The 26,395-nt window shown below is 47.1% G+C and overlaps 1 protein-coding gene across 1 annotated transcript in view; it reads left to right on the top strand.

The window, feature by feature from the left end:
* Positions 1–26,395, top strand: part of ARHGAP32 (Rho GTPase activating protein 32) — a 184,284-nt gene that overhangs the window by 116,219 nt on the left and 41,670 nt on the right. The window contains 1 exon segment of the mRNA XM_032709480.1: positions 3,693–3,774. Coding sequence (XP_032565371.1) covers positions 3,693–3,774 — 82 coding nt within the window.

The raw sequence follows: 26,395 nt of genomic DNA, 5'->3' as shown, positions 1-26,395 counted from the left end.
TTTTTCCCTAAAAATCCATTGTCATTATTAGTGTGAACATGGCAAAAGTGCTACATTGAGAGCAGGTATAATGTTTGATTTGGGTTCTGAGCTATCTAGAAGCAGTGACATAACCATGCAGGGTCTTTCATTTCTGAATTCCTGTTCAATGTATTGGATAGTTCATCATGAAACAGGAGGAATATTATATTAACAGTCAAAAGAAATGAGTTTTGATTGCAGTGTGGGATCTGGGGTTGAATTTACATCCACACTTAGATGATTAATGGAAGGTTGGGGGCCCAGTGCTTCAGGTTTCTTTACACATCCCAGGCACAGACATTGTGGGCAATTATAAAAGTTCTCAGAGCATTGGAAATGGAAAGAAAGTTCATCCCTTCAACTGTGGAGCCTCTCAGATGATCATTTGTGTGGTGGGCTGAGACTTTCCCTGGTTGTGTATATTTTCCTAATTTAAAAATTGTCTCCTGCATCTCTTGCATGGGAAATGTCCAGCAGAGACTCTCAGGATTGAAGTTGGGGATGTTCAGCCTGGAGAAGAAAAGGTTGTGTGGAGAACTCAGAGCACCTTCCAAGTGTCTCAGTGGCTCCAGGGGAGCTGGAGAGGGAATGTTTTCCAGGAACTGTGGTGACAGGACAAGGGAGGATGGGTTCAAACTGACAGAGGGGAAATTTAGCTTAGATATACAGAAGAAATCCTTCCCTGTGAGGGTGGGGAGGCCCTGGCATAGGGAGAAGCTGTGGCTGCCCCATCCCTGGAAGTGTCCAAGGCCAAGTTGGACAGGGCTTGGAGCCACCTGGGCTAGTGGAAGGTGTCCCTGCCATGGCAGGGGGTGGGACTGGAGGAGCTTTAAGATCCCTTCTAACAAAACCATTTTATGATTCTGTGATTTAAAGCCCTGAATATTTTGTTTAAATCCCAGCACTTCTGTGTCTGTCCCACTCAGCCTGTTCCTCAACAGCTCCCAGCAGAGCAGGATCCCTGAGCTGTCTGAGGAAGGGCCCCTGAATGCCATGCTGGGGTTTATGCTGATTTTCTTGTGCTAATTGTCCTATTGCTACCTATAAACTGCCCAAAAATCAGCACTATGGCATATAATTCCAGGATGCCATCTCCTGGCAAAGCTGGCACACCCAGCTGAGGGAGTGGGTGCAGCCACGCCTTGTGTAGGGTGTGGGATGGGCTCTGAGAGTCACTTGGGCAGAAATGTGATGCCCAGGCCAGTGCCAGTCCCAGGAGCCACAGATTGAGGGCAGGGAGATCTGCTGGCCCAGTGCTGCTGTTCCAGATGCTGTTCCTGAGCTCCCAGAGTCTTCCAAGCACATTCCAAGTGTCACAGATGACAGTTTGTCCTGTACTTGGTTAAAACCCTGCCCTGCTGGATTTGGGGGTGTGGGAAGAGCAGTTATCTGCTGGTACTATTAACTGTTGCTTCTCTTAGGGAATCTGGAATAGTTCCAGTCTGGAATGTTTACCAGGACACCCCACACATGACGCTGCCACTGAATTGCTGGGAGGTTTATGGGGGAAAATCAACTTGGTGTAGGAAGGAGATGAATTTTTTTCCTCAGAGACAAAAGGGAGTTGTGTAAGATGAATAAATAGAGGAGGAACTGTGTGCCAGGCCTGGTGCTGACTGCCTTGTGCCTCCAGTGGATTTCATGGATGTGGGTACATGACTGGCAGCATCCAGGCCCATCCACTGGCTCTTTGCCATGTGTTCCTGTGGCTTTGGACCAAACTGTGGCTGCCTGCAGTGACTTGGTGCTTCCAGCTGCCCCATCACGTGCCTGACACGGGCCAGGAAATCCTGCCCCTGCCTTGGATGAGGTGTCGGGGAGGGGGGTGGTGCTGGAGTTCTGTGCCACAACACAGGAGCTGTCCTGGGGGAAGAGGTGGGGTATGACAGGGAAAAAGGTCTGGAAATATGAAACCAAGGGTAAAAGTTTCCAAAGCTCTGCTCTGGTCTGACTTTCACCTGGGATGGGAGTAAGAAGGAAAATGCTGTGAACTAGAAATGCTGAGAAGTGGAAAACTCCTCTGTGGCGACAGCTCAGCCTGGATCCTTAACCAGAGAAAGGGAGATAATGCCACTGCTCCCCAGATACAGTGAGCCACAGGTGGCCTGGGAATGTCTGCAGGCACATCCCATTCCAACACCAGGATCCTTCCCATACCCTTTCACCCTGCTCTGGTTTAGAGACATTCTGCAGCATTTTTGCCTTAGAGAGGATTCAGGGAGAAATCACAGAAGGTGGAATATGCTGAATTGGAAGGGACCATCAGGATCATTGGGTCCAACTCCTGGCCCTGCACAGGACTTCCCAGGAATCCCACCCTGGGATTTCCATATCTTTCTCCCAAAAAGCAGTTCCTGTACTCAAGGGTAGGACACAAGATGTTTGTTAAAGGACAGGGCAGGAACTCTGCAAATTCACATTTCCAGTGAGTTGGTGCCAGGACCTTGCGGTGCCCTGGGCACTCAGGTTCCTCCTGTCACAGGAGAAGCTGCACTCAAAGGCTGGCAGATTTTTTTCCCCAGGGTGGGGCCTGGCTTTTGAAGCATCTTCAGATGTTTCCTAAGGACAATTCTAGAATATTCTGTGTGTTACAGCTTGTTGAGCAGATCCACAGCTAGTTCAGAGGGTTCAGCAGCTTGCAGGGGGGTGTTGGAGCTGTTTTCCCAGTTGCCAGTAATGGATATGGATGGGTGGCACTGTTCTCCCTTCTCCTTCGCTGGGGAAAACTGAGGCACAAGAGTTGCACTGTCCATGATCCAAAGCAGATCCAAGAGCACACCAGGAGTCCTGGCTCGTAGTAGAGATTCCTTTGCTGCATCCTACTCTCCTCTAAATATTTTATTTCCACTCAGATCACTGGATTCCTACAAACATAGGACTCATTTCACTCCATGTATCTTTTATTAAACTTGTTCTCAGTTCTAGGACTGAATTGAATTCAATTGCCCTAACCCTCACTGAACTTTAGCAGGTTTTTAAATGTGCTCCATTTGAACACTTCCCTTGTTACCCACACTGAGCAGGTCAGGCAGTGAGGCAAGGACACAGCAGAGCTTTGTGTCTGCAGAATGCCTTCTCCTGACTTAGCAAATAAGAAAGCACCTTTTTTTCTGTAATGGGACCACACCATGCAAATTCATTGGTCCATATTTGATTTCAGTTTTCTAAGGGGATAAAATGTTAAAGTGCTTGTGAGTGTTGTGTTTTGGCAGTGAAAAAGATCAGGTGTCAGTGAGGTTTGAGTAGAGATAACTGAGGTGATGCTGAGAGCTGACACATCTTGTTCTCTCATTAAATTTCTGTCAGAGACCTCCAGCAAACCCAGCTAAAGCCTTTCTGTCTGAGTTCCACTCGAGATCTAAGGGGGTGTAGACACTTGGTGCAAGTTGAATATCTCTGTCCTGTGTACAAGCTCAGAAACCAAACTTATAAAATCATATTTTACAGGACTAATGATTTGGTTTGTAGAACTTTTGGCTTTTTTTGATAAATACTAAATAACTGTGGTAACTAATTTGAGAAGTTATTTCTCTCATGCTGGTCATTTGATGATGGATAATGTTATGGGGCATCAGGCCAGGGGAATTCAGGGGACATATTGAATTAGCAGTTGCTGGTTGAACAGTTCAGATCATACACCCAATGTTCTGCCCCCTTGTGTTTCCCCACAGGTTGGATTTTTCCCCAGTGAGTGTGTTGAACTCATTAACGACAAAGTTCCTCAGTCCGTGACCAACTCGGTGCCCAAACCAGGTATGGAAATCTCCTTTTTGGCTGCAGGGACCTGAAATGGAGCTGTCTTTGTGCTGTTCTGTGTCCAGTATCTCCTGTACATTATCATGTGTGCTGATCACCCTCCACACGTGCCATGTTCCCTCTGTGTTGGTCACCCACATTTCCTCTCCCACTGTTAAATGTCTTTCCCTTGTTGTGTAAACTCACATCAACACCCCTCTCCTGCCTGACTTGAGAGATTTTAAGCTTGTAAAGAACTTAAGATACTTTGAGCAGTCTGTAATTGAGATTTCAGTTCTGGTGTGCAGAGAGTGTTGCATGTCAGGTTTTTTTTGTTCAGAACATGCACAAACAGAATGTTTTTTGCTGACTGAGATGGAATAGATTAATTTGGTACTGGAAGGTTCCTTGTGTTTGAGGACTGATGGAGAAAGTTGGATATAACAGAACTTGGAATGCTGATTGCTGTGCTCTGGGTGTGTGGCTCCATCTACTTCTCCCTGCCTTCTGGACAGTTCTGTGTGAAATACAGGCAAGTTAATCCCAAGCTCTGCTGAGGAAAGGAATAATAAATAGAGAATGAGATTTTGGATCTGATTTTACTGTCAACCTTCTCATGCTTCCAGTGTGCACTGGAAGGGAGCACACTTAGTTGTACTGGCCTGAGATCTCTGCAGAAATTACTGGAGGTGAAGCTTTTGTTTAATTCTGAAATTTCTAAAACTATATATTATTATAGATAAAGATATTTCTGTATATCTTTTGTATCAAGAGAAGCAGTTTGAATTTGCAGATCTTTCTTAAAATGTTATTCAGCTGGCAAGTTGAGTTGGTGTTGAACTGGTGTTCTTTTCATTACTCTTCTCTATTTCAATGGTGTTCCTTATCTTAGAAGATTGCTGACTTGATACTTTAAGACAAATAGATGCAATTCAGAAGTGTGTCTTTTTCTAAGGGAAATAAATGTATTTTATCAGATCAAAGCTTGGGAGTTTGGGTCCAGTGGTGGAAAGTCGTGGTCCTGAGCTGTGAGTGCTCTGGGTGTGCTCAGGAGAGCTGGCAGTTCAGGGGAATGGTGTTCCCAGCCACTGGCACCTCCAGCCTATGTATTCCTGGGAATGTACAGATGCATTTGCTGCAGTCAGTGGCACAGGGATCCATGGCTGCAGCAGGTGGGCATTCCCTGGATCCAGGATCTACCCTCCAGGCAGGGCGACTTCAGGCAGGGCAACTGCCCAACCCTGGAGCAGGCAGGGACAACTTTAAATGTAAAATAACCACAGGCCAGGCCAGTGGATCCAACCATGAGCAAGGGTTTATTTTTAAACCTGGCTCAGGCAGGGGATTAGCTGGAGCTGCTGGGGAGCAGTGTCTGCTCTGCCCTGCTGGGAGATGATGGACCTGTGGACCTGCACATGAACAGATCCCCTTTGGCTCTGATGACCCCTGGGGTGGATCTCCTCCCTCAGCCTGGGAGATGTTTGGTATAAAGTTGTCACCAAGAGCCCAGGTCCTGTTCAAAGTCCTGAGCTGGGAGATGCTGCCCAGTCTGAGACTGCCCTGCTGCCCGCCCTGGGGCTCTCTGGGGGTGCAATTAAAGGCTCCTCAGGAGAGCACTAATGAGCTTCCAGATGTGAGGAATGCTGGAGTGATGGTGCAGCTCCTTCTGTGATCCTAGCCTGCCCCTACTCTGCACACAGATTCCTGGTAGGATCTTTTTGGTGCATTGTGTGTTCTTGCTTTTCCTCCTGGGAATTAACAGCTCTTGGGTGGGGGAGGAGGAGTCTGGAGACTCTTCCTTGAATGCTGCAGAAGTTGGTGGGAGCAAGAAGGAGTCAGGGAGGAGGTTCCCACGGTTAAGGCTCATTGGATGTGGTGCTGGAGACTCAAGGAATTCTCTGCCTGGAGGGAAAGTGCTTGTGAAATCCAGGAGGGTGAGAGGATGGAGGGGAGGAAGGAGCTCCAGCTCCTGGGCTGTCGTGTGCCAGCACAGCCCAGGAAGGTGACACGGGGCAGGAATGAGGTGCTGGAGCACCCTGAGTGGCTTCAGGAGCACTGCTGCCAAATGGGAAAGTGGATCTTCCCAAGGGCATCCTCCAGAGCCTCACCAGGGAACGGCATTGCCATTCCAATATCCATGGCATAATAATATCCAGTATTCATGGGATAATGCACTTCCCTCACCCATATTCCATGCATTTCATGTGTTCTAATCCATGGCTTAAACAGACAGGGGGTTTCTCATACACTTAAATATCCACATCAGTTATTTCCCCTCTTTACCTCTGTTTAAAATACCAGATTGACTTTTCCCAAGGATCAGAGACTTCCCTAAAAGTCTCACTTGGAGCTGTTGTCCTCACTTGACATTATCAGGGTTATTTCATTTTGAATTAATGGGAAGTTTTAGATCTGGCCTTGATAAGCCCTACTTATAACAAGCCAACTTTATTTTCTTTAATCCAAATATGATGTGCAGAGCATCCAGGACACTGTGTCTACAGAGTGAAGCTCTTTGCCACTAAGGAATTTCCAAGCACATGCTGGTTGACTGTCCCTGGATCTGGCTGGGCTGAGGAACCTGATGAAAAGCAGATGGAAAGCAAAGAACTTCCTGCCCTGGGTTTCTATTATTATTTCTAATTAGAGGGTTTGATGTGCACAAGTGGTGGGGACAGCATTTTAATAGAACCATGAAATATTGCAGTGGGCTCTAATGCAGTTCAGATGGGAATGGAACACAGGGAATGGGAGACGAGGGTTGGGACTGAGGGCAGACTCCGCTTTTAAACACTGTTTTCACTGCCTGTGGAAGGATATGCTTGCACCAGTGGTGGTGCAGCCAGGGCTGAGACAAGGGAGAGAAAATGGACCATGCAGGAAAACATTTTTCCATTCTGAATAGTCAAAATAATAAGAAAGAATATTCGTTTTGCCTTGAGTCAACTATGAAATGTATTTAACAATGAAGTTTGGATTCAGGAGGTGCTGGAAGGTACCTGTTGAGTGGTATTTGCCCCCAGTATTGGGCTGAGCCTGTACCCTTGTTTTGTTCATGTTCAGTCCTGTAAGAAAATGCTTTTTTTTTCCAGTTGGGATGCAAACTGCCTTCCTGATTCTTTCTATTTATGTAAAAACCCCTGTAAAGATCCAGTAAGGTTCTGTGGGCTCATCAAACCCCACATTTATTGAGCGCTTTCCTTTTTTCTGAATTCTTCCACTATTTTTACTCAGATACAATACTGTAATAACTTCTCAGCCTAAATTGTTGTATTTACAATATGTAGGACATATTGTAATATGTCCTAGCTGATACTGTCAATTTAGCTGACTTTCAGTGCCACAATAGATGGAATCAGCTCGTGTTTAGGAAGATCTTTAGAGATCCAGGATAAAGGTTGCATTTGAATTTTAGATATTTGGTGAGAAATGAATCTTTAAAATATTCATTGTGCTACTCAGAAGGAAAAATGGGAATTGCTGCTCTGTTTGTTCCTTCTAAGTAACGTTTGGGCATTGCCTGTAGGTTCTGGCTGTGTTGACTCTTCCCATTCCCTTCTGTCCATCTCTGGTTGGTCTTTTTTTGGGAACAGTGTGTTTCTGTCTGTGTGTTCACATTGTCCCCACTCATCCTCTTGGCACAGGCAGCAACTCCTCAGCTCTCTGTCCCAGTCTGTCCTCTCTCGTAATTCTGGATAGTCGTAGTTTAACAGTATTTAACCCCCATCTCACCCTCCCCTCACACATCACTTTGTTTCCTGTCTTGTCCTAACAAGCAGCGTCTTGCTGGGACCAAACTTCCCTGCACGGGCCTTGGGGGGGTCATTTGGGGGAGGTTCTGGACACAGTTTTTACTGGGGAGCAGCTGATTTCAGTGGGGGAACACAGAATAAAGCTGCACCTTGCACTGGGGCTCTCAGAGCTGAAGGGAAGAAATGGGGGAGAAGGAGGTAATATCTCACTTTTTTCACCCTCCACTCCAAAAAAATCATCATTTTTAAAGCTTCAGGGGTCCTTCTCACCAGTTCCTCAGGCTCCTTTAGGACAAAGAATGAATAACCCAGCAGCTCTGCCAACTTTATGGAGGAGTTTACAGATTCCTGTCTCATTCTCTCATTTAATTTAGGTTTAACAGGTAAAGGCACTCCTACAATGCAGGATTAAGGACACAGTAAAGGGGACCTGTCAGTATTACAAGCTGCTATAAATGACTAATTTTCTTTTTTAAAACATCAATAACAGATTTATCCGGGTCAGCACACCCAGCACAAATAATCCACTGAACTTCAGGAGGACTGAAATTTAGGTCTGGCTCAGCAACAGGCTCTGTCCTGACCTGCTGCAGACTCTGGGCAGTGCTGAATGAATTCATTTTAACTGCAAAAATGCAAATTGAGTTACATTCACTGTGTTAGAGCTGTTGGAATCAAAACAGGCTCCTCAGAGCCTGGCTGTGGATTAACAACCAGGATAAAAAAACAGGATAAAAAACATTGTGATTGGGTTTTTATTTTAATAAAAATTGGGAAGAATAAGAAGGTGCAAATAAAACTTAAATTCTGCCTGGGTTGAACAGCCATTTGACACCAATGAGAGCATCATGTCTTAATTAGTGCTTTTATAAGGAAAATATGGGAAGTTAAATGGACATAATTAGTACCAGTCTTGTTAATCTGATGTAAACAAACCAGTTGTTTGGCGTTCATGCAACTGTCTCATTAAAGCTGAATCGAGTGCAAATTTATTGAGCCAGGACAGGCATCCATGTCCAGCAGGGAAACAGGGAATGAGCTCAGGGCTGCCAGCAGGAGACACAGACTGTGCTTCCAGGGCTGCCAGAGCTCAGCACCAATCCTGCAGGAATCCTGGTCCCTGGCAGAGCTCAGCACCAATCCTGCAGGAATCCTGGTCCCTGGCAGAGCTCAGAGCTCAGCACCAATCCTGCAGGAATCCTGGTCCCTGTGCTCCTGCAGGGCTGGAGCTCAAACAGATTCCTCCTCCCTCACTGAGAGGTGTTTGACAAGGGGTGTTTCAGTGTCTCTGTTTTGTTCAATCCTACCTGGACACACCTTTCCTGGGTGGCATGGACAGGGATTTGGGAGGAGAGGCCAACAGTGGGAGTATGGAAATGCTTCCTTAGGAGGCTTCTCTGTGCCTTTGGAAGGTGCTGCAGGGATTGCCCAAAGTTGTGGAAGCCCCCAGGGTTTTCCAAGAAAAGCCCCCAGGATCGAGCCAATGGAGATTTCAGCAGGTCAAGGCTAACCTGCCCATGGAATCCCAGGGTTCACTGGGAATCATGGGTTCATGGAATTCCTGAGGTTGGAAAAGCCCTCTGAGATGATCCAGTCCAGCCATTAGTCCACTTGACCGTGGCCCCCAGTGCCACATCCACGCCTTTCCTGGACTTTCTCTCTTCCATCCAAAAATCCAAATTAGCACTTGGGGGTGAGGCAGAGCTAAATCTACCTTCTCTGCAATTCCTGATTTTCAGGAGGAACACCTTTTGCTGACAAATTATTCTCAGAAAAATTCTGAGATGTCTCAAGATAATTTCAGGTATCTCAGAGAAAAATTCTAAGGCGATTATTTCTCTTTTTGCACTGGATGAAGAGCAAGAAAAAGCAGTTGTTTGCTTGAGCACCAATAGAAGTGGAGGAAAATTCAATATATAGCAAAGCCTGGGCAGGGATGGGCCCTGTGCTGAGAGGTCAAACATGCAAAATGTTTGTTTTTTTTCAAGCTGGGACATGCTGGGTGGGAATTCCTGGATCCTAAAGAATTCCCAAAGAGTTTAGGGAATAAAACCCCAACCAACTTGAAGGATTGGGGCCATGGTTGTATTGTGTATAACCCAGCTGGTCTTTGTATGAAATGAGCCTATTTTTACTGGGGATGTGTTTTAACCAACTGTTTTTTGTTTGTTTTTTTCCCTGTGTTTAATGATCCCTTCCCAGTCTCCCCAGCCCATGGAGCCCGTCCAGCATCCTGGAGCTACTTCCCCCCTTGTACGTTTTCACTGATTCCTTTTTCCCTCTTTCATTCTTTCCCTGTTTCTCTGTGTCTCCTTTTCTTCCCCTTCTTTTTCTTCTGTACATTCAGGTCAGTAGCACTGATGCCCTGAAGGATATTAGGGAAACCCAAACAACCCTTTATTCTAAGCTTTTTAAAGGCTCTTTGGACTTAAAATAATACAGCAGGGAAACAGCAAAGCTGATTTTAACTCTTTTCTGGAGGTCAGAGAATCATTTTGAATCCATAAAATGATTGAAAAGATTAAAAAGAAGGAATTTAAGTGCCAGGCAACTAAATATGAATGTCAGTGTGAAAGAAAGAGAAGGTAAAAATGGGTGATGGAGTGGATTTAAACATGGCTTTCAGTGTTTGTTAGACTTGGCAGTTTTCAGAGGCCAAGATTCCTTTTTCTTTTTGAAGATCAGGGAATGCTGTTTGTGCTCAGCATCTCTCAGTGCCCCAAGTGAACTATTAAGTGGATTATTTATCCCGAGTCCTGCTTTATGTTGCCATGGTCCTTTTTAGATCCTGCTGGTGCTGCTCTGAACGTCCCAGCAAAGCCTGTTGTCAATAAAACCCGGGGCTGTTTCTGGAGATTCATCAGTTTTTGCAGTAAAGGCCTCGTTTCCACAAATCAGCTCCCCCTGGGATGGTGTTTGGATTTCATAAATGAGTCTTAAAACTGGGTATGCAAATCTGTACATAGATATATTGTAACATATATAATATTCATGTGCATATATATTTTTTGCCCAAGCACATACCCACCTTCAGCCTGTTGCATGGAGACTGTGCTGATACCCCTGTAATGTGGGAAACGGAGATGTGCTTCCCATTCCCAATGCTTCCTCCAGGACAAGAATGTTTTTTGGCAGCAAACTTGTTTCTGGTGTGAGGACTCAACTTCCTGAGCGTGTGCCAAGATTATCAGATGCCTCTGGCCAGAAAGGGAGAGAGATCCGGGAGGGAAAACAGCATTTGAGTGTCAGATATATCATGGACAGGAAGGCTTCTTCCACTGCACATTCACAAACCAACAAGAGCCAGGGAACAGTTAAACTGGGATGGAGTTTTTTAAGAATAAAGGTAAAACTTTATTGTTATGACTGGCCATATCCAGTGATAAATAAATAAATAAACTGCCACAAAGTTTGGGAGGAATCAGAATAGCAAATTCTTGTAAGATCCAAGAAGTTTCCCTTGGAGACACAGGTATGGGGAAAAGATTTTCCTGATTTTTTTCCCACTCCTATAGTGAAGGTTCTTGAGTCCATGAGCCCTTCAAAGATGCAATTCCTGCTAAGGATCAGTAGCAGTTAAATTCAGGTAACACAGGCAGGGTTTAGGCCTGTCTCTTTTTTTCAGGCAGAGTTTAAGCCTGTCTGTTTTTTAGGCAGGGTTTTAGCCTGTCTGTTTTTTTCAGGCAGGTTTTTTTTTCCAGGTTTTTAACATGAAAACAAGGCATGGCCACATTTCTGGTTGCTTAATGCAACCTGAGGGGTCAGTGTTCACCCCCCTCCCCTCGGAGCTGTTTGTGAGAAGGAAGATTTCAACACCAGAGCAGAGCTCTGATATTTCTGCTCAGAGGTGCAAGGCCTATTAGTGATTCTTCTTGTTTTTCCTGGGAAGTTAATTCCTTTTGACAGCCATGGCCCTTTGTGAGTCATGGAATTGCCACAGAGATTAGAAACTTGGCTGGGGCTGCTCCCAGAGCACCACTGAGAGCTCAGGAGCCACATCCTGCCATCCCTGCTCTGCACTGTGCTTGCTGTTCATAACATCCCTGTGTACCAGAGAGCGTGGTTCTGCTCCCAGGAATTCATCCAGGATTTCATACATCCATGTATTTTTGAAGTGTGGAAGCTCTGGGGTCCTGTTCAGGCTTTGCTGGTGGAGGGGGAAGTTCCTTTCTGGGCTCGTGAGGAAGTTTTTAGACACTGAAGTTCTTTTTTGGCCCTTGGCTTCCCCAGATAAATGAGCTGAGCTCTGGATAGGGAGGCAAGGGCTGAAACAGGGTTTGTGAGTGGGACAAAGTGCCCCTGACAACAAACTCAAGGTCCTTGGTCTCCCAAGCACCCCAAAGGCCATTCCTGGGCAAGCTGTGCTTTTAAAATCACTGATTCTTCCACCAGCATTTGCCACCCTAAACTGGCATCCTTTTTATATAATTTTTTAACTCTTTTTACAGTGAAAACTCTCTTGAGAGTGTTCACCCAATCCCAGAATCCCAGACTTCTCTGAGCTGGGAGGGATCTTAAAGATCATCTTGTTCCACCCCCTGCCATGGGACTGGAATTGGGAATTAGCCTGGATACGCTGTGGTCACACCTGAGCCAGCTCCAAGCCCAGCTCTTCAGGCATCCTTCCTCCTCAGCAGCTCCAGTTTCTGGGGATTTGGGGGCTCACTGACCTCATTTCAGCTCAGATTTGGGGGCTCACTGACCTCATTTCAGCTCAGATTTGGGGGCTCACTGACCTCATTTCAGCTCAGATTTGGGGCTCACTGACCTCATTTCAGCTCAGATTTGGGGGCTCACTGACCTCATTTCAGCTCAGATTTGGGGCTCACTGACCTCATTTCAGCTCAGATTTGGGGGCTCACCCAGCTCATTTCAGCTCACCTCCTCTTTCTTTGCTGCCCATCCTGTGAGCTCAGTGTGTCACTTCACTCCCACTCCTTTTTGCACACAGACATTGTCAGGTAGGGATAGTTCAGGCCTGGAACAAGCCAGAGAAGCAACAGCTCTTCGTGCCCATCACTCAACTCTGCATTTCTCCAGTTGCTGTCTTTCCATGTTGAATTGTTGGTCTCCTGCAGGAGATATTTAATTTAACTGTGTCCTTGCTCTTGCCTTGTGTCTATCCCTCTGCCCCTTGCCCTACCGTGCCCCATGTGCAGATCTGGAGGTGGATGGTGTAAAACCAGGCTCTGCACATGTTACCCAGGCTCTGAACCAGCCCCACCTGAGCTCAGGTAGAGCCTCTTGTGCACCATCTCTGTCCTAACCAAGTCTAACCCCGTGTGTTGTAGCAGTAACCCCTCACTAACTCCCTAGCTTTGCTGACAGAAGGTAGATGTAGTTGAAATAGTGTGTTCTGAATTTTTTTATATTAAAATCTGTTGGGCAGAAACCTGTTTCTGAGCATCCACCTTCTCACAGGCAGATTTCCTGCTGGTGATTTCGTGCAGATTCATTGAGCCCAAATCTTGGGGGTGATGCTTAACACCTTTGTGTACCAGTAGCCACGTGGATATTAATCTGTGTATCAGAATTTAGCTTCTTTTACCCCTCCAGCTGCTGAATTTCTAAATATAAAGTGTTCTTCTTTCCCCAGGCTTTCAATTTGGGCCTCAGAGAGATCTATCCAAAGAGGGTTCCAAACCCTCTGTGATCACGTTGTGGAAGAAAGGACTTGCTTGAATAAGAGAGGAGAGATGTGGTTAAATGCTGCAGCTTTCTGGCAGTGTAAATGTGCCCAGATGCAGAGAGAGCACAAAACAACTGTGTTGTGTTGGCATTGCCATGACAACGCTCTGCAGCTCTTCCAAAGTAGCATTAGGTAAAATTAAAGTGTTCCAGTGGAACTGAGGAGCTGAGATATGTCCCTGGGACATAAACAAATTCCTCCTCACTTACTGAGAGGTGTTTGACAACAGGCATTTCAATGTATTTGTTTTGTTAAATCATACCTGGACTTTGGTTTCTCTTGAGTGCTTGGAAAAAAATAAGTGGAATTTTAGGAGAGGCATATCCTGCTATCCAACAACTGGTATAACATTTCAGTTTATTAAAGAGGCCAGTGCTTGTGCAGTCCAGTGATTTAAGTGCTTGCTAAGTGCCAGGCATCTCTTCTAATTGTATTTCAACTGACTGCAACTCTTCTTGTGGTTTATGTGTAAAGCTCTGCCTCTGCTGAAATCCTTGTCTGGCTTCCCATTGTACCTCCTAAAGTCACCAAAGGCGGATTTATTTTTAAACTAGGCTTTAGGGCTTTATTTCACTCCCATAATAAGTGCTGGATGCTTGCTTTATAAAAAAAAGACTATTATTTTGCTGGTAGTTTGTGCCTCGGATACATCAGGAATGTGCAACTTCACCTTCCATAGTTGCATTGTTTGCTCTCAGTGCAGTGAGTTCTGATACTATTGACTGGGAATTGCTCCAGTAATTACCTGGTTTTAGGAGAAGGGGATTACTTCACAACTCTGAGATTGGTTAGTCTTTTTAGGTCTTTGAAGTTCAAATCAGAACTGCAGCAGCATTTTCCTTAGTTTTTCATTTCCTTGGAGTCTTCTCTTGCCTCCCTTGTTTCAAGTGATTCTTCCTCCTTTCATTGCTTCCCGTTTTTTGGCAGAAATAGAAAGGGATGAGAGCTGTGGGCTGAGCTGTGAAAGTGCTGCTATATCCAGGATTCATCTGGTGCTCCATGGAATGTGCACCATGAAATCTGTGATCCTACCGGAAGAGTAGGAGTTGAGGAGAACAGCTCCCTGCTCCTGTGTGCTGGGAAGAGATGGCCAGGAATGTGCATGACAGGCTCTGTGTGTCCTGGGCAAGGAGGGCTGGGGATGGGGGAGCATCCCAACAGCAGCATCTGTCCTGCCTGGCACTGAGGAGTCACTCTCAGCTTTCTCCATTCCCCCTCTGCAGGAGAGCACGTCCTGAATATGTGCCTGAAAATCCACTTGAGGATTCCTGAGGTTGCTCCATAGTTTAGCATTTGAAGAGAATTGCAGGTGCATTATGGATGCAGGTACCAAGGAGTTACAGTTTTGGGAGTTCTTCACCAAACTGGGACAAGCAGTGATTTACCTGGAGCAGGTTTTAGAGTTAAAAAGTCTTAAGTATTTTTTCTGCACTCTATCAATGAGAATGTGTTTTTATATGGAACTTGCTTTTGAATTTAGTTCTGCAGTGGCAAATCTGAAATGCTTTTCCTGTCTACCTCAATAAAATGTATAAACCTTGGGTAACACCTAAGTGAGAGAAGAGCAAGAATTTGAAGTATTTCACCAAGTTTCTAAGGACATGAGGTATTAGAAGTCAATGTATTTTTCCTTAATCCTTTAATCCTTTAACAGTGCAGATGTTTTCTGACAATGGCAGTAAGCCCCAAAGTCCACTTTGGTGCTTTCTAGGCACCCCTGGTTGTGTTTCTTGCCCACAGACTGGAGTTTGGGTGATGTTTGTAGCTGGTGCAGGATCTGCAGCTGAGCTAGCCCCTGTTCCTGTGACATTTCTGGGTGCTCTGGAACTGCCTGGGTGCTTCTCAGCCACTTGGGAGCGAGTTGGCTGACATTTTCTTCCAGAGGCCTGGCTTTGGGAGCCTGGAGGAGAAGAGCAGGATCTGGGGGTTGGTGCTGTGTCTGGAGGGTCCAGGGGAAGCCGTGGCAGAGGCAGGAGGGCAGGAGACCCATCCTTTGGGGGAAGAGCAGGAGAGAAGCTGGACTGAACCAAAAAGGCATCTGCAGAGACCTGGGAAGAAGATGAAGATATAGTTTGGTTCTGCTGTTTCATTTATATATTCTTTTTTAGCTGAAGTCAGAATTTTCTAACCTGTCCAGGCCCTGCTTGAGCCCTCCCAGCCCGCAGGGAGTGGAGCCTGTGTGGTTCCAGGAACAAGAGCCATGTGCTTTCCAGGGCTCAGCTGAGCACAGGGGTGTTGTCTGGTGTAACCTCGAGGTGCAAGCTGAGGCAGGTGGTGGCTCTGGTGACCTTTCGGCTCCTCTCTGCAATCCCAGGAAGGCCCAGGTGAGGTGTCAGGGAAGGAGCCTCAGTCTCCAGCTCCCACCAAGTTTGCATTCAGGTTTTCCCTGGCATATCTGGGTCTGCTGGAAGGTTGAAAAAGGTCACACTCAGAGCTGGCACAGTGTATCTCCCAAAAAAACCCCAACCAGGCCACCCTAAAGCTCTTGATGGGGTGTAGGCTCATGACAGAGGAGTCCTTCGGCAGCTCTGGGGATCCCAGGGGAAGCAGCAGAGGAGCAGCAGCCAGTTGAGGAGCATCCCCTGCTCCATCCCAGCATATCCCACATCCCCACTGGGAGGCACTACTGATGTAATTACAGCCCTGGAAATCCGCCTCCTGAAAGCACAGGAAGTGCCTGGAACAGGGAGAGGGAAGAGACACATGAATTGCTGTGTTCCCTGGAGTGCAGTTCCTCCTTGTGTGTGGTCACTGAGGCTTTTGGAAGAAGCTGGACCCATAAACAGCAGCTTCAGGCATCTCACACTTTGTCAGGTAATTTTGTGGTGAGTCTTGGCCATGTTTCCTGGGGAAATTTAACTGGAAAAGAAAAGGAACAAGGGATCCATGAACAGTCTGCAGGCATCAGTTCAGAAATAATTGCGTAGGCCCGTGTTTTGTGCAGGTAAAAAAGCTGTATTAATATTTGTTATGGAAGCATTCCTGGTATTTGGGGCTTGGAGGGGTTGAATCCACCAAAATAGGATGAGTACTGTGAAGTAAAGGGGTGAAACTTGGCCAAGTGCAGAGGTGTTGAAGGCACTATGTGCTATTAATAAGGCCAACTTCCTTTTCGCATGTTCTGTGCTGCTTTCTCACTCTCCACGTATTCAGGTTGAGGGGTTTGTTATTTTTAAACTACGTTTCTTCCTTTCTCACAAGCTCTGTCAAAACGGGACTTAACTCTAATAATACTTGGCTTGAGCAAAACTCTGCAGTTGTGCTGAAAGCTTTGGAATCATGGGAAGAGGGAGTTTGTTCTGCTCTAGTTTTCCTCTCCTTTTCTCCTGAATAATTCTCTATATTAGTTGTGGCTTACAAATACCTTGAGGCAGCTTTAACCTTGGGTGGTGGCACATGGCTCTGATCTCTGCTTGCATTGGCACATGGATTTATCGAGGGTTGTGCCATGAATAGCCCAAATCTCCCTTTAAAACCTGGGCCTGGGAAGTTCACAAAGGCTGAGCAGCTACAGCATCACTTCTCTGTGCACAAAGAAGGAGTGCTGGAGCTCTGATTCCATCCCATAGGGATCAGTGATGTTGCTACATCTGCAAGAAAGTGTCTATGCGAAACCAGGAATTAAGATTGGAAGTGAGTGGGGCTGGAGAATATACACTGGCAAATCCATAATGTTTGTTTGGCTTCCTTGGAAGGTCATGGTTTGGGCAGGGATGTGGTGTGTGTTTGGGAGGATCCTTAAATGAACATGTAGAAATGCATGTTGTCCACTGCTTGGACAAGATCTGTGGTGTGTTTCCATCAGAAATCCTCAATGAGCAGCCAAGGCTCCCTCTACCCCTCTCGGTGCTCCCCCCTCTCTGCCCCTCTCCCTGGCAGTGAATTCATCACCTGCAGATCAGACCTGTGGCCTTTAGGACTTGCTTTGCAGCTCAGGAATCAGCCCATGCCTGGGATGTTGCTGCTGTGAACTTCCCTCTGCCAGGTTTGGTAGCAGATCTTGTGCCACAGGAGTGCTCCTTCATCCCGGAGCTGTGGTGGGAAGCACCAAATTTCATCAGTTGGTTCTCATGGAAACCTTTGCTGAGGGAAAGGCAAGTACAGGTCCTCTCTTACCTGCTTGCCTCTGTATCACATCGTTCCTAACTGTGTTTTTACCCTTGGAAATGGAATAGTTGGAATCTTTTTCTTGCAAGCCATGACAGACCGTGGCTACACCTACCAAAGCTCGGTGACCACAGTTAATTCACCATGTGGGGCCACGCCAGGGACTTATCCAGAGAAGCTGTGGCTGCCCCTGGATCCCTGGAAGTGTCCAAGGCCAGGTTGGACGGGGCTTGGAGCAACGTGGGCTAGTGGAAGGTGTCCCCGCCCATGGCAGGGGATGGCACTGGATGGGCTCTAAGGTCCTTCCAACCCAAACCATTCTGGGATTTGATGATTCTACACTCTGTGACATGAGATACCTGGATGTCAGACCTGGCTGCCGCCAGCTCTGGGAATCAAATCCCACATTTTAAGGTATTCCATGGCAGTCTGTTGCACGATGTGCTGCTCTGTTGGGGGTTTTTAATCCCCCAGTCTGCTTTCATCTGTAATCTTAGTTTCTCTCCAACACCTTTCTTTTTAAGAGGTTTTGTTTATTTGGGGGGGTTTGTGTGTTTTAGGAGCACTTGATTGCAGGATAAATGTAGCTGAGTCAGAAGCAGCATTGGAACATAGTGGCTGCCTGATGCCTAAAGACGGAGGATGGCTTGAAGCTTCCTGGAGTGGTTATATTTGCAAAAACCAGAAAGTGGAAGAAGGTACAGGCTGTACTAATAACATTCTTTGGGTTACTTTGCCTTCCCAATGCTTCTGTCTGAAATAACTTTTGGAGGACAGGGTAAAGTTCAGCATTGCATCTGTGACAGGCACACGGACCTTTTTTGTCTGTGATTTCAAATGCTTGGGCTTATTAGCTGAATTTAAAAGATAAGACTTTCATTATCTACCTCTCTGCTCTGTGGCAGGCTGAAGAACATCTCAGTAGTGGAGGATGTATCTCTTGGACTTGTTTAATAAAAAAAAAAATTAGTGGCTTAAAATTGTCTGGCAAAAGAAATTAGGAAAAGAAAATGGTCACATATGATTATTGTTTCAGTCAAATATTCTGAAGCAGCAGGAGGACACCCCAGTTCTGTTCAGGCAAGAGACCCCCTGTGCAGGTGCAGAACGTCCAGGTGCAGAAGAGCCACATCCCTGGTTGCTCAGGTTTCATTCCTAAAAGAAAGGTGTTTTCTAACACGGATTAAGGATTTTCCTTTACAGGAAAAAAGTGCAGGTGGGGGAAAGGTGTGTCATTGTACACCAGGTAGTGAAATACCTCCTCAGAGCAGTAATTTCAAATGTAAAACCCAAGTCTGCAGCTGAGGGAGCTCTGTGTTACTGGGAGTGCAGCTCTTAATTTAGAGCAAAAATAGGATTGGGCACCCCCTGGCCTTAGTTTGAAACTGGGCACCAGGAAAGTGTGGGAATGGAACAGTTTGTCACAACAGGGTTCATCAGCCTTGGAGGATTCTTCCTAACCAAGCCTGGCCTGCATTAAAAAGAAAAAAAATAATTATATAGGGCCTATGTAACACGTGCTGGCAGTTCTGGGTGGCTCATTGGTGGTGCTGCTCTGAAGTCCTGGATGCTGTTTGGAATCGTGTGTGCATTTTCCATGTAAATTTGGAACAGCCTGGCTTCTGGTGTATTCATTTCCCCAGTTTTAGGGGATTTACCAGCTTTTATCAACAGGCTCAATAGGAAGAACGTTCCTGGAATGGTGAGTTGGTACCAGGGAGAAGGTTTTGTGTTTGGAACTGTGCATAGAGGATTGGATTTAGGAGTCATGCTTGGCTGCTGAGCTAAAACACGCTGTGACACTGTGATCATTGTCCAAGCAAAACAAGTGCAGCAATAAACACCAACATTAAGGAGCTGGAGAAGGGGTGTTATCGGGACATGTGAGTCAGCAAACAGTCCTGAAAACAGCACGTTGGCTTGAGGAGAAAGCTGAGCACCAACAGAAAGGAGTTCTGCCCTGGTCATCGAGATGGCTGCATATAGAGAAGCAAATTTCTCCTTAATCCCTGTGACCCTGAGGTTGTGCACCTTTATCTATTGATCCCAGTTTTAAAGTGTGTGACAGCAATTCCTGGGGTTGATGAGCTGGTTCCAGCCTGGTGTGAACTGGGGGCTCAAGGTCAGAGTGGTTAAAGCACAGGGCAGAATTTAGTCCTCAAGTGATAAATGAAGATAAGGCCACAGCTTCAGTGGCATTAGAAAAAGGCTGGAAGGCTTGGCTGAGGCATACCTGACCTCCTTGACTCTCATCCCTGCTCCTGATGTAGGGATGGCAGTGCTGGGGGTGAGGTCAGGCCGTGGTGTCTCTGCCCTGGCACAGCTGGGTTGGACATGGGCTGGAACTGGGTCACTCTAAAACGAGCCCTGTCCTTCTGCTTGGCTTTCAAACAGCACAACTCCGGGGGAATTTTTAATGGAGTTTGTTTGCAGTGATGTGATCAATGCAGCCCCTGACTGTGCTGGTTCACAGCCCCTGGGAGTGGGAATCACTCTGACTGGATTAACAGAGGGACCCCCTGGCTGCTGTCCTAAGGCTGTGGGGGCAGGTGGGCTCAGGGCCCAGCCTGTGCCTGCTCTGCAAGCTGGGACATGCTTCTGTGGGGACACTCAGGCATGTCCTGAGTCTGCCCCTCCCTCCTGGCCATGCTGACACACGCCTTTAGTGCACATGTGGGGATTTGCGGTGTGAGTGAGGGGGGGCACAGATATACCCCTGATCTCTGCAGCCCTTGTGGTGTTGGGCTCTGGCCCTCACCACGGGGTCCTCGGTAGTTTCTGGGGTGTGAAGGAGGAAGGAAAGGAGAAAGGCAAGGATAAAGGGGAGTCCAGCTCTGCTGGCCAGTGTGTTTCCCTAGGGCTGGAAGGTGCTGAGAGTCCATCCTGCCAGTGGAGGTGAAGGAGCAGGGTTAGAGCCATGGGTAGGATGGAGGGGAAGGAGGTGACGTCATGTGCTCCTCATAACATCACATCGTCCCTGTGACATCACAGCTCCCCTGTGACAACACATCCTTCATGTGACATCACAGTTCCCCTATGACATCACATCCATCATATGACATCAGATCTCTTCTGTGATATCATATCATCCCTCTGACATCACGCCCTCCCCATGACATCACATCATCCCTGTGACATCACAGCTCCCCTATGACATCGCCTCCTTCCTGTGACATCACATTTCCCCCATGATGTCACATCCATCATATGACATCACATCTCTCCTGTGATATGATATCATCCCCGTGACGTCACGTCCTAACCTCTGACATCACACCCTCCCTGTGACATCACAGCTCCCCTGTGATGTCACATCCTCCCCGTGACATCACAGCTCCCCGTGACATCACATCCTTCCTGTGACATCACATCATCCCCTGTGACATCACATTCCCCATGACATCACAGCTTCCCTGTGACATCACATTCTTCCTGTGACATCACATCTCCCCTATGATGTCACAACCATCACATGACATCACACCTCCTTTGTGATATCATAAAATCCCCGTGACATCACAGCTGCCCTGTGACATCACACCTTTCCTGTGACATCACATCCTTCCCGTGACATCACAGCTCCCCTGTGACATCACATTTCCTGTATGATATTCCATCCATCGTATGACATCACACCTCTCCTGTGATATCATATCAGCCCTGTGACATTACATCCTCCCCATGATATCACATCTCCTCTGTGACATCACATCATTCCTGTGACATCACATCTCCCTATGACATCACATCCTCCCAGTGACATCACAACTCCCCTATGACATCACATCCTCCCTATGACATCACATCCTCCCTTTGACATCACATCTCCCCTATGACATCACAGCTCCCCTGTGACATCACACCCTCCTCTGTGACATCACATCCTTCCCGTGACATCACATCTCCCCTATGACATCACATCCATCATATGACATCACACCTCTCCTGTGATATCATGGGTGGGATGCAGGTGAAGGAGCAGGATTATGGCCATGGGTAGGATGGATGGAGGTGAAGGAGCAGGGTTAGAGCCATGGGTAGGATGGATGGAGGTGAAGGAGCAGGGTTAGAGCCATGGGTAGGATGGAGGTGAAGGAGCAGGATTAGAGCCATGGGTAGGATGGATGGAGGTGAAGGAGCAGGATTAGAGCCATGGGTAGGATGGATGGAGATGAAGGAGCAGGGTTAGAGCCATGGGTGGGATGGAGGTGAAGGAGCAGGGTTAGAGCCATGGGTTAGATGGGGCAGAGCCAGGGTCAGACCTGCACAGCACCACAGCAGGGTCAGGCTGAGGGGGACAACAGTGGGTCACCTGGTCCCACCTCATCCCAGAGCACATGGCACAGGGTTGTGTCTGGAGGGTTCTGGAATATCTCCACTCAGGGACACTCCACAGCCTCGCTGGGCAGCCTGCTCAGTGCTTGTCACTGCACAGGGAAGGAAGTTCTTCCTGATAGTCAAGTGGAACTTCCAGGCATCAGTTTCTGCCCGGGGCCTCGTGTCCGAGTGGTTGGCAGCATGGAGCAGAGCCTTCTTGTCACCCCTCCTTTACATTTTTATACCTATTTTTATTTATATTATATATATATATATATTATATATTTACCTGTATATATATGTATAAATATATAAATGTACATTTATTAAGTACATATGCATCATATTTAAATATATATTTTCTATCCTTATTGTGTATATACACATAAATATATAAAATATATATTTACATATTATGTATATACAAATATATAAATATGTATTTTCTGTGTTTGTGTATATGCACATAAATACATAAAATATATCTTTATCTATTATGTATGTACACATCATATATAAATATATATTTTCTGTGCTTATATGCATATATACACATAAATATATAAAATATATATTTCTATGTTATGTATATCCATATATTGTATATGTATATATTTTTAGATATATTTAGACATTCTTATATTTATTTTAGACCTTCCTTAATTTATATTTTTTTTTTACTTATTATTTTTATTTTATCATTATTATTTATTTTATGATTTTATTTTTTTTTTTTAGACCTTCCTTCGTTTATATTTCTGTGTTTAGACCCTCGCCCAGCCGAGCCGGGTGCTGCTGCCCATCCATCCGTCCCTCCCTCCCTGCCCATCCTCCGCCCTCTGCGCGGCCGGGGGGAACCGGCAGGAGGGAGCGGGGGGGCAGCGGCTGCGGGAGCCGAGAGAGGAGGGAGGGAAGGAGGGAGGGAGGGAAGGAGGAGGAAGGAGGCACCTGCGGGAGGAGGAGCGGGGCCGGGGAGGGGCTTGGCAGGAGCCGCAGAGCTGCGAGCGCATCCCCCGAGCCGAGCGGAGCCCGCGGGGACCGGACCCGCTCCCGGAGCCGGGCGGGGACCCGAGCGGGGCAGGTAAGGCACTCCAGGCCCCCCGAGGAGGATTTTTAGGTGCCTGCGCCCACTTGTTGCTTAGTAACTCGCCAGGTATTTAATGTGGGAATTAGTGGCTCGGGCTGGGGTGAGGGGGGTCCTCTCTGGCCGTGCAGCAGGGAAGACGCTCGGCACACGCTTTAGAGGAGGGATTAGGGGAAAATTCCTTACTGTGAGCGTGGAAAGTCACTGGGAAGCTGTGGATACCCTGTCCCTGGTTCAAGGCCAGGTTGGACAGGGCTTGGAGCCACCTGGTCTGGTGGAAGGTGTCCCTGCCCATGGAACAAGAGGGTCTTCGAGGTCCCTTTCCAAACTGTTCTGGAATTCTGTGAGACTTCAGACCCTCTGGTTGGTGCCAGGCTGTGCAGGGGTGCCCTGCTCAGGACTGATCCCATGGAGGGGGGATGCAGGGGTGATGCCATCAGGGTGCTCAGATGACTCCTGCTGTGGAGGGGCAGCCTGGGATCGTGTTTGTAGCCAGAGAAAACATCCCTGATGTCACTGATTCCCAACGACTCTCTCATTTGACACCCTGGCTGCGGGTTGTGACCTGTGTTCTTGCTGAGAGAGAAGATCCTGGGGGATCCGTGCCCTTGGGCAGGTTCCCTGGCTCAGTGGTTGACTTCTCTTGCCAACCAGAGACCGATTAAATTAACATACTTCCTCCTCTCCCTCTCCTTGCTGATTGTTTTACTTCTGTTTCCCTTTAACCTCTGACTCGAGGTCTCTATTGCACCTTGCTGTGCACCAGGTCCGTAGTTGTAAACTGTTTTATTGGATTTACTCCAGGGTCATGGGTGTGTAGGGAACCAGAGCTGTTAAAGGGAGCCTCTTCTGTGTCCGGGAGGATTTGTGTGAGGATTCCCACCCAAATCCCAGGGGAGAAGGAGTTCTAGCGTGCAGCCCCCTGCAGTCAAGGGACCTGCATGGTCCTGGGGCTGCAGGGCTGAAGATCACTGCTTCCCTCTGGGATTTATACCTCCCTCCCAAAGAGGCAGCTGACAGATGGGAATGTCTAGAATTTAAATTTCAATAGATTTTTGCATATCACTTTATCTTTTTGTCTTGCCTCCCTCCCACACTGGACACAGAATGCATTCCTAAGCATTAATATTATTGATGCTGTTGTGCAGGAGAAAGGGGCTTCGTATTTAAAACTGCCAGCCCTTTGTTTGCTGGAGCCCTGGGGCAGGGGATGCACACTCTGGAAAAGAAAATTCCCAGGGAGAGCTGTTACTGTGATCACAGGAGACACTTTGCAAGTAGCCATGGCTCGTCTGTTCATATTTGTTCAGAAAACCTCCTAAAAGCCATAGTCCATTTTAAGAACTAAATGCCCTGCAGGATCTGATTATTTGTGACAGAGAAGACAGGAGGCCTCCCCTTCCCTTCCCTTTCCACTCTTCCCTGACCTCCTTTGTTCTGGGCACCACACAGGCGTGATAAAAGAGGCTCATTTGAAATCAAAGCTCTGCACTGGAAGAGAAAGGAAAAGAATATAAAGCAGGCAAAACAATACTTTATCTGCATTCCTAAGTCTTAAAAAGCAGACTTAATTCACCTCAAATCCCCAAACTATTCGGCCCAATTTTCACTTTCAGTGAAGTTTTTTACACTTCTTTAGCTGTGTGAGGAGGAAAAAGGCCATTTTCATCCTCTTTTAGCTGTTGTTTCCTGCCAGTGCTGTGTAAAGTGACTGTAATGTGAATGAAACTCCTGGCTGTGGTGTGTTGCCCATCCAGGTGAGTGGCAGTTTTGCTTCCAAAGGCAGAATAATCTCAGGGGTTAAGAGCTAAAGTATGAACAGGTTCGTGTTGTAAACAGGAAAAGAACCAATCTGGGAAGGGCAGGTCAGCGTGGTTTGGAAGTCACTGCTCTGGGCTGTGAACAGTTGCCCTTGGGCTGGTGGAAAGGGAGAGAGGCAGCTTTGGGAAGGGATTGGGAGAGCGGAAAGGGCTGGGATGTTCCTTGTCCTGCTGGGAGCATCACATACCTCAGGAGAGTCTGCACCAGGACTGAGGCAACAGCCCAGGAAAGGGAGGTTGTGTGCTTTGACTGCTCCTTCTGCTTCCAACATGGATTGCTCCTGCCCCTTCCCAATGGAATCAAATGTTGCTTCCTTCCCAGTGTCTTCCAAGGCCTTGCATAAGAGCAGACACCCTGTTCGGGATCTGCCAAACTCCTCGTTGTTTCAGCTGGTGTTGTTTGTTGATTCCTGTTTGTTGATTCCTGTTTCAGCTGGTGTTGTTTGTTGATTCCTGTTTGTTGATTCCTGTCGGATCCATTCCCATCCCTCTCCTCCTCCCCCTGCCCAGGCTGGAGCTGGGGGAGCGCCGCCGCCGCTCCGCTTCTCCTGCTTCCTGATCCCACCCCAGGCTCAGCTTTGAGTGGTGGAGGGTCTTGGGAAGGCTTTGGGCTCTGTGTGTGTCCAGAGCACTCGCTGTGACTCAGGGTCAGCCTGAGGCACTTCCAGGGGTTTGGGAGATCTCCAGTTAGCAGCAGGAGTGGGAATGGTGTGGGTGCTGCAGCTCCCCCTCGGCCCTTGGGAAGCCCTTTCCTCAGGGAAGGAGCTCATGGAGCACACGGTGGGAGGGCAAAGGCAGTTTGCTTTCAGATCAATGTGACTTTGGGGACAGGCAGTTCTTGACTTCTCTGAGGCCATGATTGCTGGAGATGGGATGATAATATTTTGGTTTAGATTGTATTAGAGGGAGGTTGAGGTGAGCCACTGAGGAATTCCAGCTGTAGGGAGAGCCAACAGCTGCAGTCATCACCAACAGGGAATGTGGAACATTGTCATCACTGATGAACTGGAGAAACTTCTGACAGAGATGAACCTGCTGTGGTGTCACGTAATGGCTTAGGTGGCATCTTGGCTCTCGAGTGTTCTGTCTCCCTGATTTTCAAGTATCTGGAGGATTATCCAGTGCAGTGACCTGGTTGTTGATGTTGATTCTTACCTGGTTGTCTTTAATGCTACTGCTTGAGGTTCCAGAAATTTACTAACCAGATGGGCCACATCAAAACAGCCTCTGGGGTTGTTCTGAAATAGGGTTTCTTCTCAAATTATGTAGATTGTGTAAGTATCGGAGGTACATCCAAGTTACAGCATCACATTCTCTTTTGTGTTAATTTAGTGTTGCACAAAGGCACATTTTGATGTCAGGTCTCACATTTCTGGGTGTGGTGTGAGGTCAAACAGTCCTGGTATCTCAAAGTGAACGTGGGTGGAAGGCTGACACCATCTCCCTGATGGGTAGATCTCATGTTTAGTTCTGCCTGTGATAGCACCTGAGTCAGAACATCATTTTTTTAAGAGGATCTTTAATCTCCAAGGTAGGCAAGATAAACAAAAGGACTGCATTAAACTCTGTTGGAACACAGGGATTTAGCAAAATGAGGTAAGAATGAAAGAGAAAAAAGATATTTCAAGTGTCTCTTGATATTTTTCTCCCAGCTTGTTTCCTTTGCTCCCCTTGTCTCCCAGTCCCACTGCTGGCCCTGTGACCTCTTTGGGTCACCTGAGCTGCTGACCCTTGTGTGTTGGCTGCCCTCATCTCTGTTGGGTTGTTTCCAGTCCCCCTGGTTTTCCAGTTTTGGCCTCTGATAACTGTTTCCTTTGCACTGCAGCCCCATCCATTTTTATTCCCAGTGGCACCCTGAGGCTCAGGAGTT

This window comes from Chiroxiphia lanceolata, chromosome 23 (genome assembly GCF_009829145.1).
Source record: "Chiroxiphia lanceolata isolate bChiLan1 chromosome 23, bChiLan1.pri, whole genome shotgun sequence".
Lineage (NCBI taxonomy): Eukaryota > Metazoa > Chordata > Aves > Passeriformes > Pipridae > Chiroxiphia > Chiroxiphia lanceolata.
This window is presented reverse-complemented; position numbering and strand designations above follow the sequence as displayed.